The following is a 17,367-nucleotide window of genomic DNA, read 5'->3' on the forward strand; positions in this document are numbered from 1 at the left end:
GAGGGAACATCCATCCTTAAACAGTAGGCCAAACCATGACTGGTGAAACCCGGCCCTGCTCTTTCAAGTCAGTGGCACAAGTCCCATTCAGTCATGCTGAAGACTGGGCTATGGGCCAAGGCGTGACTTTGACTTAATAAAAGAAAAAATACATTTTATTATGGGATGTCTCCTTTAGAATCATAAAAAGCCACTGAATAATTTAGGTCAGAGTGGATCTCTGGAGTATTCATATTGTTTACAAGGGCCCCCAAGTCCTATTTCACAAAGCTGCTCTCTAGTCAGACCCAGTTTGTATTGCTGCAAGGGGATATTCCATCCCATGTGCTGGACTTCACATTTCCCTTTGCTGAACTTCAAGAGGCTCCCGTCAGCTCATTTCTCCAGCCTGTCAAGGTCCCCCTGAACAGAAGCTCTACCCTCCAATGCATCAACCACTTCCCGGCCCCACTTCAGTATCAACTGCAAGCTTGCTGATGGTGCGTTCCGTCTCCTCAGGCAGGTCATTATAAAATATTGGCCTCAGCGCTGGCCCCACATGTGTGGCATTTATAGCCAGCTGTCATTTGGACTTTGCACTATTTTTGATCACAACCCTTTGAGTCTGATGACTCTCATTATTTTAAGTCCACTTTAAGGTCCCAAGCCATATGCATATGCCACCAGTTTGACTGCAAGGACACTATAGGAGGCCATGCCAAAGGCCTTACAAAAGTGAAAGTACATGCACTTTTCTCTCCTTGTGCACATAGCCAGTCATCTCAACAAAGCATATGATTAGGCTGGTCAGGCACGATTTGCCCTTGGTAACTCTATGCTAGCTGTTAACCACACGTAAGGAACAATGTACTCACATGCTTCCAGACCCTTCGAAAAAGTCAACACCTACTGCTCTCCTGAGGAAGACTTTGAGAAAGCTAACAATTTGTCGCTTTGTCAGATTACTTGACACAGATAATCAGAAAGGATGAAATAGAAATGGAACCATGTATCATAAGTTTATTAGGGAAAAAAGGTATATTTCAAGACCATATATTTGGCACTGTACTGAAGCAAAAGTATTTGAGAATAATTAAAATGTTAAAACCCAAATCACCATGAAAAATAAAATGCTCTCTAATCACTTTAGTCCATTTTCTCCCCATACAATTTACAATAACTACAGGAAGGAACTTAAAAGGTATTAGTGCTATACTAAATGTAAGCTGGAAGGAGAGTGAGAGATGGACCAGAGACTGGATCTGTCCCCCATGTATGCTGCTACTCTCCCAGGCTGTCAGAATGGTGGAGTCTCACTAACATGAGAAAAGGTGATGAGATATTACAAGGAAATGATAAGACCACAAAAGTTACTGAGGAAACCGTTAATGCTCAATTGCCCAGAAGGACTACCAAAACCCTACACTATTGCAAGCTTCCAATGCCTGCTAAAAATCACCTTTATAGCTTTAAGCCATGCCAGCTTTTGCTTTCTGATCTGGATGGAAGACATTCTGGTAGTATTTTAAAGGAATTGGATCCCAATTTGTCCCCAGGATGGATCAAAGACACAGGCATTTCCTGCTATTTGCATCTTGGGCTTCTTTTTGGAGGGCAAATGAGTTAAGGGCAGTTTCCCATTTGCAAGTTACTTGTCCCATGCCTCCACACAGTGAAGTGAAAGACAATGAAGGAATAAAGGAATAAATAACTTATTGATGTATTTGTCATCAATGAGATGAGAATGGATTAAAGCAAGGTTGCACCTTTTCTCAACCTATGAGCTTTTTTTTTTTTTTCATCGTATTTTCTCCCTGCATTTTCTTGAGGAGAGAGAGTGATGAGAGCAGCGTGGTGGACCTTAGCTACCTATTGGTGTTAACCACCACAACAGCAAAGGACAGAACGTTTAAAAGTGCTGATAAACTGCTGAATAAGCATTTTTGCTGTACTATAACAGTGCCACTCTAACATGGACAGAGGAGTAGATTCCCAATGAACATCCAGTCCATAGGCTGCCAAGGAAATGGGACACAGGTCTTTGATCAATAATTCAAATGTCAGATCAACAGTACTCACAAGAAGAATACAGCTCTTTCCTTGGTTAATATATTGTGCATAGCAATATCTCAAAGAATTAACAGCACCTTTTACATAAAAATTCCAAATATATTTATCTAGTGAACAAGAAAATCTCAGCATCTCTAAGCAGTACTTCTGCAGATGTACAGTATTGTACTTATATAGATATATATAGATATATATATATATCAAAGTGAATTTACACTGTGACCTGGTGATTAGTCCAGCAGGGGGTGAACCCACAGGGTAAGTCTTCAGGAGAATATATTGCCTTTGATGGGCGGCCAGCTACGTGGCACGACTGCATAGGGGAGCCCTGGTAGGCCAGGCTGGGCCGGGCTGCAGCAGCACCCGCCGCTGGCAGCCAGGGACAGTTTAGCATTCCATTCAGCAAGCACAGCATGCTTAGGTCGTTCCTGCAAGATATAAGAAACTTCCACATTTTCATGGCTAATACAGTTCTAGTTTTCACAGGTCGCGCACGTTGCAACCACCTCTCTGTGCCTTGAAGACCCAGAGAAGGAAGGTAGGACACCAAACGTATATCCTGTCCATGCTCCCAAGTGGAAATCAAGCAGCACCAAAGATTTAGGCTGGTGAAGTGAGGACCGTGTCTGGCTTCGCAGAAATGTTTTCTTGAGCAGCGGGTCTTCACGGGTTTGCCTCATTTCTGTGTTTTTTGTTTTCTTTTCCAACTCAGCTGCTCACAGTCCTCTGGTAGAAATCATTCAAAAAGCGTGGTCAGCCTGTCCTGCCTACGACGGGAAATCAGACTGCTACCATTTCCCTGGGATAGGCACACCGCACTCATACCAGCCCACGTAGTAGTATGGTGTCATGTGTCCAATGCGTCCAAAAGATACAGGCTCCTGGCGGTACTGGCGGTAATACCCTGTTGGGAGAAAAAACACACAATCATGTTTCAAAACAGAGACATTGTTATTTAACTGAAGTAACAGACACAGCAATAGTCAATACCACAGCCCAAATGAAAGCATACAAGCTGCCTTGTCAAAAGGGTACTTGTTAGCCCTGGTATTCGGCCTAGATCCTTCTCCAATGGTTTAGCTCTGGTCTTTTATATTTCTTGCAGGTCTGATTGGTTTTACAGTTTAAAATCTTTTCAACTATTGTGTAATGCTGGGGTCTGCCAAAGAGCTCCTGCATTTCATACCAAAATGTGGCTATATTTCAGCAGCATTTATGCAAATCGGTTTAAATATATGAAGGACTCTAGGGCAAAAAATACCATCAGATCATATTATATCACACGGCTCAAGAGACTATCAGCAAACATCAGCTTTTCATAAATAAAAAGGTATCATTTCATGCAGTAAATATGGAGTTAAGCCTTTTCTCCCTCATCTGATAGCCTTTTTCTTCATCTGTAGAAGGAATGCAACTGCTTAAAGCATTAGGAGAGGCACAGCATTCTTCTCTGCATAGCTTGTGCACTGGAACATCTGAAACACTGCTGTGCTGTGCCAATAATGTAATTTCTGTGTGCTCTCTATCTCTGTCTCCTAGACCTAGGAATACACATCTGGATTAACCATCCTTCTTCTGAACAGAAGAAATGCAGTACTTCCCAGCAATGTATAAATATCAGTGACTATTCCAGTTTCTTCCTGGTAACACCACCATTAAAAGAGTATCAACAAATAACATGGAAACCATTAAAGCCAACTGAATAATTTATATCAATTGACTTATTGAAAAGATTGGCTAACTTTCATGATTGGGTTCCTTTTGTGGAGCAAGCCATCAGACTCTCAGCTATGCTATCTGGGCAGTGTGCAGATGGGAACTCCTTCAAGGTGGGAATTTTCACTTGAAAGTAGATTTCTACCAAGCCAGAATAAATGACCTGCAGTCTGACATTAAGTCACTAGATGCATTCTTATGTGTTTTACATTGAATTGACTGAAATACCACTTGCAAAAGCTGTATTTCCAGAGCTGTAGCTGTTCTTTTTGTCAGGTAAAACAGTTTCTGCTCCTCACCTCAGTAAGGCAGGTCTTATAATTGGGAAAAAGCTTTCATAGACCTGTACAATTTTTTTTCTCTTTTCCCATTTTGTTGCTGTATTATTATTATTATTATTATTTGCATTGTATGCCCTTCTTTCTCCTTCTTTCTGTGCCCTGCTCCCCACCCCTTAGTTCTATGGATGAGGTGACAGACACCTTGCCAGCATCCCGCTCCCACATCACCATACCTCGGATGGTGGGCAGGGCTTCAACGTACGACTGAGGTCCTGTTCTTCCATCCAGGTGCGAATCCACAAACTGGCAGTGGTCCTCACCCCGTCCCCAGCTATCCCCAATGCTATAGAAGGTGTCTGAACGGTGATAGAGACAGATTATTTGATTGGGCATTATTTTTGTTTGGGATGTTCTTCTACCACCAGTTAGATGTATATAGATGTGGAAGAAAGCAGAAGTATTATGGTGACTCAAACAATATTATCAATGAACAAGCAGTGGCAGAAAAGGGGGATAATGCTACCTTCACATTACAGAAGGATAAATTATAGAAAAGAGAAACACTTCTATAATTCAGTAAGGAACGTTCGCCATTTTACAAGTTCATGGGCATTGCACAACAGGCTACAAGTACAGAGAATTTCAACAAAATCAGTAATTTCAATATGTCATGTGACAGTAAAAAATAAAATAAAATAAAATAAAAAAAGCCAATACCATCAGTTTGACTGTAGTCTCAAAAGCTAAAACCTAGGGAACACTCTCTGTAACACATGAGGTGGGCCCTGCTGCATATTGAAACTATGTATGTCTTTAAACTACACAAATGCACTGCAATACATATAGCACAGTAACATAATCTGGAAAGCCCCTGAGATTATATTAGTAACTCCAGATCAACAACACCACACAAGACTCAGTAAGATGTGAATAAAGTGAGAAGGTGAAGTTGACATCAAGTAATCATACATTAGGAAGATAATCTTGGCGCCTACCTTTCAGGTCATCACTGAGGTAAATCTTGTACCTTAAGGAGTTGCAAAGAACCACTCCTACAAACTTGCGGTACCAAGTTCGCTTCACATACTGCTTGCCACTGCAGTCTGAATAGGTGGGGTCATATTTGAAAGTGAATGGGATCCAGATAGGCTCACCACCTTGGAGAAAAAAATAAATAAATCAACATTAATGACAGACTTCAGCATTTTAGTCTGCATTTAGCTGAGGCTAATATCTGATAATACGTTTTACAAGAGATGATGCAGTGGGTTAATGAATGACTTCTATATTCGGAAATACATGTTGAAGAACAAATATTAAAAAAAATAAAAGAGCCAGGAACTTGATTAAATCCCTTCTAGGCAGTAGACAATTATAACTGTTAAAATGGTAAAAAAAAAATGACTTCACGTACAGAACTCAGTTTTAAATAAACAAATAGTCTCGCTGTTTTTATTAGGACAGTTCTTTACCTAGTGGTACTCAGTTTGTTTTCTAAACAGAGCCCAATGGCAAGTCTGACAGCAACACTGGCTGAATACAGTCATTTGCATTTTAGCACCAAGTATAAAATGTAATTCTTTTGCTAAAGAACTGATGTTAAAAATTCTGCAGTGAGTAACAGCCTGTGGTGTAAAGTGAAGTTTATTCTTGCTATTTTGTTAAAAAGATGAAATCAGGAACCTACTTTTCTGTTTTGTTTTCTCACGTTACTTCAAAACAGATGAGGTTCCAATAAAAGACAAGCAAGTCCTTTCCTGGGGAACTCTGCCCACAGCACTGCTGCAGAGACAACTGTTTAGCTGTATCACAACAGATTAAATACTCTACTGGTTTGCTTAGATATTTGCTTTACACTAACCATGAGATCATAACTTCTTTTGAAAAGGCTCTTGCACTAATGGATACAGAAAGAGACAAAAAGATTTCAAAGTAATAATTGGTATTTTTGTCTCTAGCCCTGCTTTTACTGTGCTGTTTTGAGGTGGTTTATAAATGAGAATGGAAGGCTTTTCTGTTAGTTATTCTTCCTCCCTCTCTCTGTGCACACAGATTGAATCCTGTAAACGCTTGCAGGTGAGAAGCAATCACTGATCAGTGATCCTCAGAACTCTGCTGGTATATATGCATACCAGCGGAGACATATGTAACTGGACTGACTTTATGCAATTAGTCACGTGGTGAAAGGATTGCAGATTCTTGGCCATAGCTTGTCCTTCAGAACAGAGTAATGAACCATCTCCTTCTTGCATGCAGTATTATTGCTGTGAATAGTCTGCTTTCATCCATCACTTTTGCCCACCCCCAGAAATCTTGAAGGATAAGCTTTGCGTTGTCCTGCAAGAGCTGATTTTTCAGCTCTTCATGTCCACAGTTCCCAAAATTCTGCTCCGATAGACCTCTTTTTTGTCTCTTATCTCTACCATTGCAACAACATGAAAATATTTTCTCTTTGTCCAGTCTAAGCATAAAGTACAAAAGGCCATCACCTTCCAAAACCTCCTTTCCATGAACAGATGCTGAAAATAACTGACAGCAAAAATCCTGAAGGTGACCAGGGGCATGGGAAGCCCATTGCTCTCAGAGGCCTCCCATACTGACTGCCAGAAGCGTAGCATGCTCTCCAATATCTGTACATTATCAGAGACAGCTGGGAGGACGTGGAAAAAACAGGCTAACAAGCATAACAGAAAATGGAAGGGAGGCAGACACTGGACATTGTTTTCATGAACAATGTAGTCAAAGACCTCCAGAACTAACCACTTTAACTGCTTAGGAAAGCTGACAGAGTGCAATAACCATGAAGTCTTTTTTCCTGCTTCTCTTCTGAGAGCACACACTGCCTGGGGTTACTCTACCACTGTACGCGTAAGCAAGCTTGTTCCTAGCGCCAGGACATGAGCTCTTCTGATTACGCTCTGAACGTGCGAAAGGCCAAGAAGGATGCAAAGTCAATGGGCTTGGAAATAGAAAGCAAGCTCAGCAACTTCATGACATGTCCCTGTCATTCAGTTCAGTTACAAATTCTTGATTCTTTTTCTTATTTACGACGAACAGCATGGATGAGTGCGACAGCTAGAGACAGGAAAAACTAGTCACACTGTTCAAGCTATATTCAGGCAACTAAAGGACACAGAGAAGCAATACAGTTTGGTGCTTATTACTAAGTAACGAAAGCTGTTGTACCAGGCAGAAGATGGACCCAAATCAATTACACAATCTACCATAACTTTGCAAGGTTTCTTTTCAAGACCAGAATAAGGGGTCCTAAAATGTTTTGTGAATTGGCACAATGAACAGGTTTCCTGTTCTGCTTAAAACTGCAATTCCAACTGCCTGTTAGTATGCTTCTAACACTTATGTGTAACTGTTTTGCACAAGTTTTATGCACCTCACAAAAAATATACCGGAAAACTTACCAGGTGGTCTGACAATGAGGAGAGGATTATCTGGAAGAATGAAATAAATAAAAAAGGAATCTTAGTATTTTATTCCAAACCTTGTTATATATGAAATATATAGTGTCACTCAAGAAAATGTCAGTTGCAGAGGAACTGCCTTTAGCAACGCTGTGAATGTAGGATTTATGTCTCCTTGATTTGCAGAGCTAAGCAGCATAAGCTACACCTGCAGGCCTAACTTCCAAACGGAAATGTAACATACCTTACGCATGCAAACCTTGCGCTCAGGCATTCATCATGTTTAGCACAGCTGTTTAATGGTATGGCATCAAAAATATGTGAAATTTATCATTTTAACTCCTGTTGTCACAGTGATAGAAGTTTTGTAGGAGCCACCTGGACTGTGAAGGGAGCACTGTCCAATACTTCAGGAGCTTCTTCGTGTTTGAAATACTCTCTTTTTTAAAAAAATAAGGGAGGATGGAATAGATGTGCAATAACGATAATGCATGAACAGTCTCCATACTCGTTACATTTCCATTTCTGTCATCTCTTAACTGGCCTTTATTGTACACAAAGTACCTGAAGAAAAGGCATAGTACTTATGTACTGATGAGGGAAGATAAACTCCAGGGGGTTTTTAGAGTTTAATGAAAGAACAGTGGCTTTCTTTTCTCTTCAGTACGTTATGTAGGCTAAGTAGTATTTTCAGTAAGCTATTTGATCCCATGATGACACTCTTTATGGAGTATTCTCGTCAGCTCAAACATCTCTATTGTGCAAAGAGCACTCCTCTCTCTTCTGACCTGTTCCATCACTGTAACTACACCATTTGGCTTTAGTTTTAGCAACTGCTTCTGTACTTCTGCCAGCTGGAAAGCCATCTTTGGCCACATGACAAGTGAAGAATCAGTACAAATAAAATTTTAATTTTGATGGATTTAACCTGTAAATAAAGCTCACAAGGTGGCTGATTTTGGATTGAAAAACTAGACATTCGGGGCTGCGTACTGGCAGTTAGCCAATCAGCAAAACTCCCTGCATGATACAGCATGCTGTATTTGCCTTATGTTAAACTTTCTGCTTGGATTTATACTTCAGATTGACTTACTCCTTTTAAAAAAAAAAAAAGAAGTCTGAATATGTTATGCAGGACCATTTACTTATCTTGCATCTTTGTCTCCCTTCTGTGAAGACCTACTTCCCTGGTTCTTCTGAAGCCAGCACTACAGGTTGATGTTGAATAAGCAAAGACAGAGACCACAAACCCCCGTGTAGTCAAAAGGGCAAAATTTGCAAGAGACAATTGACCTTTTGCTCAAGTAAAGATTGAAGAATTTGCCCTCTATTATTCAGCAGAGCCATTTGCCTTTGGCTCAATGGAAGAAGCAATGGGTAAAAATAGCTCATTTAACACACTATTTTTAGAAGGGGGTGTTGCTCTTGAACACACTATTAGCCCTGTGAAAGAGCAGCAGGCTTTGTCAAAAAAACAGAACGGAGAATTTGCCCATCTGATGGAACCATTGTTTCCTATATTTCTTCCAGAGACAACCGCTTCCAACTGTTCAGCTGTTCACAATTAAGGAAACCAGTTTACTAAACATTTGGTCAATCAATCAAAGACATTAAACTTCCCATTGCTTCTGTATTGTGGAACATTAATAAGTTTTTGTATTTTAAATTTAACTTCCTGTTCCCCTGAAGCTCACTTTGATGTCACTTACATTTTCATGGTGGTATTAGGAGCACATAATATTCTCCTAGCTTTATTGAAAACAAATAATTAATTAAAAAAATATCTCAAAGTAGCAGGTTCAGGATAATAACCACAATAATCACGCTGGTTTCATTGCCCTCCCACATCTTTTAGTAGGAAAAAGTTCTGAGTTGAAAATAAAAAGCAGAGCATACCAGATTCTGTGATAAATGAGACTGAAGAGCTAACAGGTCCATAACCAAAGGGATTCTTTGCCTGGACTTTAAAATAATACCTGCAACACAATGAGAGAAAATAAAACACCGATTCCACTGCAATGGCTAAATTATAAATAACACTGAAATAGGATGAGAATCAAACGTGTTAGTTTGATTCCAGTGAGTTCAGGTGTTCTTTGCGTTAAATCGACTTGGATACTCAGCCAGGCTATGAGCTGACTGTTACACACAAATTTCACCTTTTTGCGATTGCTAACATGTATTTTTGGATTATTTCTTTTTATCATTCTTCTTCCAAGAACACACACAATTACATCCATTTTAAATGAAAAAACAATAGCAATAGACTACAAGAAAAAGCTGCTAGGAAATAAATTTTGATCTCAAGAAGTTTTAAACTGGATTATCTCCTAGGAAAGCAGTGGTGTAAACTACAAACTAAAACCATCAGATTGGTATGAGATCAGACACTAAGCTTTTGACCTCTCTTTAAAAACTCTAGCAGTATTGAGATTACAGTTCTTGAATAATATGATAAATTTTCACATGTTGACTCAGTGTTTTCCCAAAGTATTTAAATAACATGCTTAACTTGAAGCACATGACTAGCCACCAGAACTCAGCTCTTTGCTTGACAGAAGCATAATTGTTCTTACTTGGGGAGAAGAAAATGTGTAAGCACATTTTTATTTCACTTTGAAATATGATGATTTTTAGTTGATGCCTACCCTGACATTTATTTTTCAGATTAATGTTTTCTTCTTTCCCTTTTACCTTCTTACCCAGTACAGCAGAAACCAACTAGAATGGAAGATTACTGTAAAAGTTCCAGCACAGCATTTTTTAAGTGCCTGTGTTTAGGTTTTCCTTTCTGGCACGCTTGCTCAATTTCAGTCTTGTAAAGAAATTAAAAATAATAATAGTAAAAAAGACTACGCCTCTGTAACATCCGCATGGAATCTGGACCTAGATTTAGCCTCCCATCCAAAAACAAACATCTCCAAGAGCATCCTCTGTGACCAACAGAACTGGGCAAGAGCTTACTCGTGGGGACAGGTGCCACCAAGCATTGGATTACCTCCTGTGGCAATGTCCATCTGAGTGGCAGCTCTGATGCTCCTCAGCTGGTGAAGGGGACCCCTGTTACAAACATCATCCCCATCCTGCACAGAAAGCCGCCAGCATGGCTCTGCTTGCACAGCCCAGCAATGGCTCACGCTGCGCTGGGACAGAGGGGTTCAGAGCAAACATGGGCTGCTGTCCCCCGGAACCTATTGCCACCTGGCACAGTTTACGTACAAAGTGTGGACACAACCCACATCAAAAGCTTTACTGTCCTTTTCTTCACTTCTGTCCGCAAGAAATGGTAATAGCCCTTCCGACATAACAGTGTAATGTGTAGCTTAATGTCACATAAGACACTCCTGCTTTGCAGCCTACCAGACAGCAGGCAAATTAAACAGGATCCAGCTGAAGGAACTTTGCTGTTTCTTTGCACTTTTCTGTACCATAAGATGTGTCTGCTCCTAGAGGACTTTACCACGGACCAGGACCTCAAGGCTGGCTCCTGAGATGAACCTCTCCAGCCAAAGCACCAGCTAAGCACATACAAGGCTAATCACACTGACACAACAGTTGAACCAGCCCTGTGGCAAAGATGAATCTCTTTTTTCATCAAAAAGAATGTGTTTTTTTGTTGTGCCCAGTGAACTGCTTCATCTCAAAATTGAACTGATCCCTATGAAAAGGCTGGAAAGATGTGCAAATAACATCCAGTTCTTCAGCAGAAGGATGGCAGTCATGTGAGCACAGCTTTTCGTATCTACAGGGCACATGCCAAAGCTCCACTCCCTAAAAATCACAGGCAGGTCCTCCAGCACGGTCAACGTGGAAGCTAGAAGAATTGAAATATTCTGGGTTTCATCAGTGGCAGGAGCTTTGCCTTGTACCTGTGCCAGACCTGGAGCACACACATGATCAGATCCTCTGTGGGACGTGCTCCCACCCCTGCACGAGGGATGTGTCCCCTGTCCCTGCTGCATCCCTCAGCTGAGGTCACAAACCGACTCCACTCCTTTCTGCAGACAGATCTGCCTTTCATTAACCACTACATGATGCTCACAAAGGAGTCACAGATTTCTTGTAAAAAGAAAAACATCATGGCAAAAAGAAACTGCACAGAACAGTGACATTTAGCAAGGCTATGGTTTTTGCTCATTTCTCACACAAACCTTTCACTGGCAGAAACCTTGGCCCATAGTTTTAACTATTGGCCTTGATTTCCTGACAGCAGCTCACAAGCACTCAGGGTGGCTGGAGAAAGAGCAGAGGGGCAGCAAAAAGCCTCCTTTGCACTCCTGTACTTCTGGCCACCCGAGCAGAGCACGCAGCTCGAGAATTGCTTTAAACCCCATATGTTGCCAATGCTCCCACGGGACACCTGCACCAGAGGCACGGCCAGCAAGAAAATGCAAGGCTTTCAGTACATGTGTATTAATGCTAGGATCAAAACATTCCCATGAGCTACACAGACACCACACTCCACATTTAAAACAGGAGAATTAAAACAGGAGAAAGCAGCCCAAAAATCTGCTACTCAGAATGTATCTACTTCAGCAGGGAAAAGCAAGCAGTTTTGTATTTAATGCTCACTGCAGGAACTGATTACCTACGTAATCAGGGCAACTGTACTTTCATGTGTCCTATTGCGTACTTAAAAGCCCATCTGGGACACACGATTGTTCAAATTGCCGGCCCGACTGTCTGGAAAAAACAGCGATGAAGTTATGAGCATATTTCTCTTCACTAAATTGGAAAATTAGTTCCTAAGCCTTTATATATACAAGAAGCCTTTAGTAGTGCCAGCAAGAGAGTCAGGACTCATGACTTGCTGACCCATGATTTAACTGCAGACCGTGCTACGATTGCTGTATTAAGTGCATCAATAAACTAATGCAGTCAGGATATATTTCTTTCTCAGACATGACAAATAAGAAAGAAATTGCCAAAGCCTTTCAAGGTCCAGGAGTCTGACATTTTCATTAGTCAGAATCTTTATTTGCCTTACAGCTGATGAATTTGCCAAGAAATCTCAAATCAGTATAACGCAACTGTTCTCCATCACATAAATACATGAAGAAAATTTGCAATGTGTAAGTTGATTGTGCTTTGATTACACTTTGCTTAGCCAAACTTATAATAAATTGTTAACAACAGGCATATAAGAATCACAACTACATCAGATGCAAGGCCACCCGTTTGTTTATAATGCAGACAACAAAAAAGCTTTTCTTCCTGAAAATAAGCCTCCTTTGAGATTTTGTATACCACTTCTACTGACATGTAAAGAAGGGACATAAACTGTAATGGAGCAGTGAATATGGGATATTTTTATTCATTTAGGCTATATGACTAATCATATCACCATACCTGTCACTTTGAGCAAAATGATTTTATGACTTAATTCAAAGTGTCTCCCCCCTGCTGGAAATTACTAGCTGGCACTCGCAGCTACAAAGGGAGATCATCACTCAGCAGACGGGTTAGGGAAGCAGCTGTTTTTAAAAAGATTCATTATCCACAAATCATTTCCCCAGCCTCTCAGGAGGCATGAACCACCCCCCGGCCCTGCAGTCCCATCAGCAGCTGGCTGAGATGGTAGGACATGCAGGCAGCATCCCCACCTGCCATGACGGGGACCACCCCAGCACCACGGCCACACGCTGGCCAAGGGGAAGGTGGGACAGCTGCTGTGCTGACCTCCCTCGGTGCTGGACAAGGGCCACGGTGGCTCTGCAGAGGGTACACATGCAGCAGGTGGCTGCTCCTTGCAGGAGAGGAACCAGCATGCATGCCTGACCTGGCCGCTGGGAGGACACCCACAGGGGTTGCTGCCTCCATCAAAAAATGGACTAGCACCACATATATCGTGAATATTTATACTAAATATAATAATAAGACACTAGAGCAGTGCTGGTAGAGGAGTTTCCTGCACAGGTGTTGACAGGTATGTGCCACTAGGTCCACCGCTTGCATGAGATAAGGGTTTCATCCACATCTCACCTCGTCTGTGCTGCTCTGGTGACACAAAGCAGGTGGTTGTGGCTGGGGATACTTGTTGGACATCCCGCAGCTTTGTTTTAGTGGAGATACAGAAGCCCCCACAGCCAGAAGTTCCTACAATTGATCTGTTTGAAGTTAGCCCTGAGTAAACCTCTGAGAGCCTCCTGAGAAATGCTCTGCACGACACTGGAATTGGTAGCAGCACTCTGGGGTGAAAATAGCCCCGAAGGGAACAGAAACTGAGCAGACAGGGAAGAAGATTTGAAGAGACATGGAGATACAGTGGCAAAGGAGGGCGTTTTGAATCAGGAGGCTGTCTAACCACTACCTACCATAAGGCTCTGCCACAGCTTTCCCACAGAAAGGCAGGAAAAAGCCTAACCATGTTCAAGAAGGAGTTTGAAATGTTTGTGAAGAGGATTATAATGTCTGTGCTGCAGGAGATTGGATTTAGTGGGTGAGTGGATGCTTTCCAGCCCTTTGCATCACTCTCCTGTGATGGCTGAGAGTTAAGCCTAGGGAAGGGACATTGTCAAGACTTCTGTTTTTAAGATTTAATAAGAGTTAAAGTAATTTTAGCGTTTACATTCACATGGCACAAGGAAACGGCTTCTGTACTCAGTGAAGCTGACCAGAGTTTTGCTAACGGAAAAACTACTTCTCAACTGGAGGCTAGACTGGGTCTCAGAAGAAAACTTATCACATGGGTTAAATTTAGACATCTCTTCTGTTTGTAAAACCTAAACAACAGGCAGACATTTTCCAGGACATGTTGACAGCTTCAAGTCTTCTCTGGAGCTGACTTCTGCCGCAAGGCCAGTCTCTTTCTGATACACAGCATGCACCATGGATCGCACCACTGATAACCCCTCACGGGATGCCCAGCACTCAATTGCATCTGAATACAGTAAATCTGACTTAATCACAGATTTCTCACAAAATGCATTCCAAAGGCAAACATCTAATTTTTAGACTGACTTCTGATATGCCACGTTTTCTTAATTAGGATGGGGTCCTTTCCCAGTGGTTAGGGAGTTATTTTTAAGACAAAAAATATGCAGTGAACTCGGTCTGTGGATTTGGAGAACGTAAGCGAGATTGGCTGATACACACAATTTTGCTGTTGAAAAGAACCTTCCTTCTCCACCACAGACCCCACATGAAGCCTTTTTTCTTTTCCACAGAGTGTACAACAGAAGCCAATGGATTACACTGTTCTTCAGAAAGAGGCTAGGAAAATAGATTTTGTTTTGCCGGAAATGGCCTCATGACATCACACCAGGGGTATACTTTGCATGCTCTTCCCCTAGAATTTCATTCAGTTATGCATAAGACTAGAAAATGCATTTTTAAAATGAGATTTTTTTTTCTGTTATCGATATGTGCTTTTATATACACAAACACATGTACACACAGTCATCTACTCCAGGACTAACATGGTAATATAACTAGATGTGCGATTTATAAAATAATTTGCTGTGATACAGAATGAGTAAAATTTAGATCAGACATAGATATTTATACTAAGGCCAAGAAAAATGGTTACCAATTTTCAGATCTATTTTACTTCCCTAACAGAACTGAAAAAGAATGGATCAAATCCTTACCGCGTGTTTGGCTTCAGGTTCTCAATTGGTAAATGAGTAGTGCCTGCAGTCCTGGTTGACCATTTATTCTTCAAAAAGTCATCATAGGACGCACTGTAAACCAGATAGCCTGTAAATGGGAAAGACAAAGAGTTGGGAGGGTTCTAAACATAAGTGAGTGATATCCCAATCCTTATGTGCCATGGTAGATTTCATGGGTTAAAAGGAGTGAAGCATCTTTGAAAGTGAGTTGACAGCCTAACTGTCCTGGAAAATCCCAGGCTACAAGAACTTCCTGTCATTAGCCAATGATGATGGTGCTTTACATCAGAGGATGGTACCAAGATGCAACTACTGATTTAAAACACAGTGAAGGCAAAAAGATGTCAACCCATTCACTGCTTTAAGTGACACACTGTGCAGAAACTAATGTAGTTAGAGATCCTGTGATATCTGATTTTTTCATTTTTAGGCAAATTATGCTCAGTAAGGTACTGAGGTACTGGATCAACAGCCTTGAAGAATGAAACTCTATGGGACAGACACCACATGGCCTGTTCAGGTGCAGCCTTTTCCCTTCCCAACCCTTATCACTGCTTCGGCTCTGCCAGTTCCCATCCCTCTGCCATCAGAGGTGGGTGAGAATCCTCAAAAACTGAATGGTAGCATCAAGGCAGTGGCCTTTTCCGTTGCTTATTTCAGATCTTTTGGGTCCACTGACAAATTGGGGTTGACTCTTTTATAAAACATTTTCTTTTTTTATTTACTCTAGTGTTTTTAGCAAGTTTTGTGATTCATTTCTAAAGTCAGTTTGTGGCTCTCTAAAGGTCAAAAGACATTAAAGTTTATGTAAATTAATACAAATGCTTGACATCCCTTGCTCTCCACCACTTGACATCCTCACCTTCCCCACCTCGCCCTCAGGAGAACAGCCCCGCACCCCCAGGCGCTGGGGTCGCCAGCTCTGCGGTACCTGTCACCATGTCTCCTCGAGCAGGTTTGGCCCAGTCCACGATGACAAAGGAGTGACAGCCTTCTACTGCCACGACGGTGATGTTGTGAGGGGCTTTGAGGGGACGCGGCTCTCTCTCTTTAAGGTCATTAGGGATGATCTCGTCGAGGCTTTCCACCTGGAAGTGCTCCAGGGCCTCTGTCAAGGAGCAGGGCGCTGCTGGATCTTTGTTTAGGTAGGTCACATAAGGAGCTGGAGGAGACAAGGAAGGGTGGCATTTAGTTAGCAGTTTGTAGACTCCACAGAGTAGCACACAGTCTGACAATTTCCCAAAAAGAAGAGAATGAAGTTTTGTGATGCATTTTAAAATTCCTCCCCTTCCCGCCTGTTGAAAGTCCTACATCAATAGAAATTAATCCTTTTATTCTTACCTGTAAAAATTAGACATTAGTTTCCTGTATCTCCAAAGCATACATCTGCAATATCAGTGGGTTTTTTTGTTTGTTTGTTTTAATTTTCTGGTGCTGTCCAGAAACTTTCTAGAGCATTTCCACAATTGACATAAATTTTAGCACCAGGGAAAACATAAAATAACAAATAGCCCACATGACTAGGCTTTTCCTTATGTTTAGACAGAATTTCCTGTGTTTCCATTTGTACCCATGGCATTCTGTCCTTTCAGTGGGTACCACTGAGAAGAGCCTGGCTCCCTCTTCTTTCATGCCCCCATCATGTATTTAGGCACATTGGTAAGGTCCTCCTCAGCCTTCTCTTCCCCATGTTGAACAGTCCCAGCCATCTCAGCCTCTCCTTGTACATGAGATGCTCCAAACCCTTCATCACCTTCCCGGCCCGAGTGAATTCCTGCATCCCTGCCTGGCCCAGCCACTCTGACGTGGGCAGCTCTGGCTGCCCAACCTGCACATAGTTCTTTGTATTTTAACGTGACATGTCCTGGATTGGTCCCAGGCAAGTCCCAAAGGCTTCCTTGCACCATGGCAGTATACATGACCTAAAGGAACATTAAAGTAAAAATAGCTGTAGAGAAATGGCTGGTGCTCTATTTGCCTTCTTCACCCTTTCCTTAGCTTATGCCCCTCAAACCAGACTCCTGCACTTTATCAAAGAAATTTAGAAAGGAAAGCTAAGATTTTGGTGGTCTCCAAAGGCTCACATTCAATTTGATTGATAAGCAAGGGAAAGTGGGATACCAATATTCAGGTCTGCCCCACACTCACAACTGTACCCAGTTACTCAGAGAGAGGAGGACCAATTTTGCTACAATAGGCAGAAGGGAGTGGTGTGATTGCAGGACCATCTCCCCACGTTACCTTCGGCTGCTCTGGAAGGCTGGGTGGAAACGTCACCTAGCAGGGAACAGA

The 17,367-nt window shown here is 41.8% G+C and overlaps 1 protein-coding gene across 3 annotated transcripts in view; it reads right to left on the minus strand.

The window, feature by feature from the left end:
* Positions 1-973: 973 nt before the first annotated feature.
* The window catches only part of FNDC1 (fibronectin type III domain containing 1), a 66,585-nt gene continuing 50,191 nt past the window's right edge, over positions 974-17,367 (minus strand). For 2 of the 3 annotated variants that reach the window (XM_080584808.1, XM_080584807.1), the window contains exons 14-20: positions 16,007-16,237; positions 15,055-15,163; positions 9,362-9,441; positions 7,466-7,495; positions 5,042-5,203; positions 4,280-4,402; positions 974-2,953 (exon numbers count right to left, since the gene is read on the minus strand). In XM_080584808.1, the coding sequence (XP_080440934.1) occupies positions 2,838-2,953; positions 4,280-4,402; positions 5,042-5,203; positions 7,466-7,495; positions 9,362-9,441; positions 15,055-15,163; positions 16,007-16,237 (851 nt within the window). In that variant the 3' untranslated portion in view covers positions 974-2,837. Of the gene's footprint in view, positions 2,954-4,279; positions 4,403-5,041; positions 5,204-7,465; positions 7,496-9,361; positions 9,442-9,467; positions 14,346-15,054; positions 15,164-16,006; positions 16,238-17,367 lie in introns of those variants that run through there. The other variant, XM_080584809.1, reaches the window with a different exon arrangement.

The sequence above is a fragment of the Anser brachyrhynchus genome (genome assembly GCF_964034855.1).
Source record: "Anser brachyrhynchus genome assembly, chromosome: 3".
NCBI classification, from domain to species: Eukaryota; Metazoa; Chordata; class Aves; order Anseriformes; family Anatidae; genus Anser; species Anser brachyrhynchus.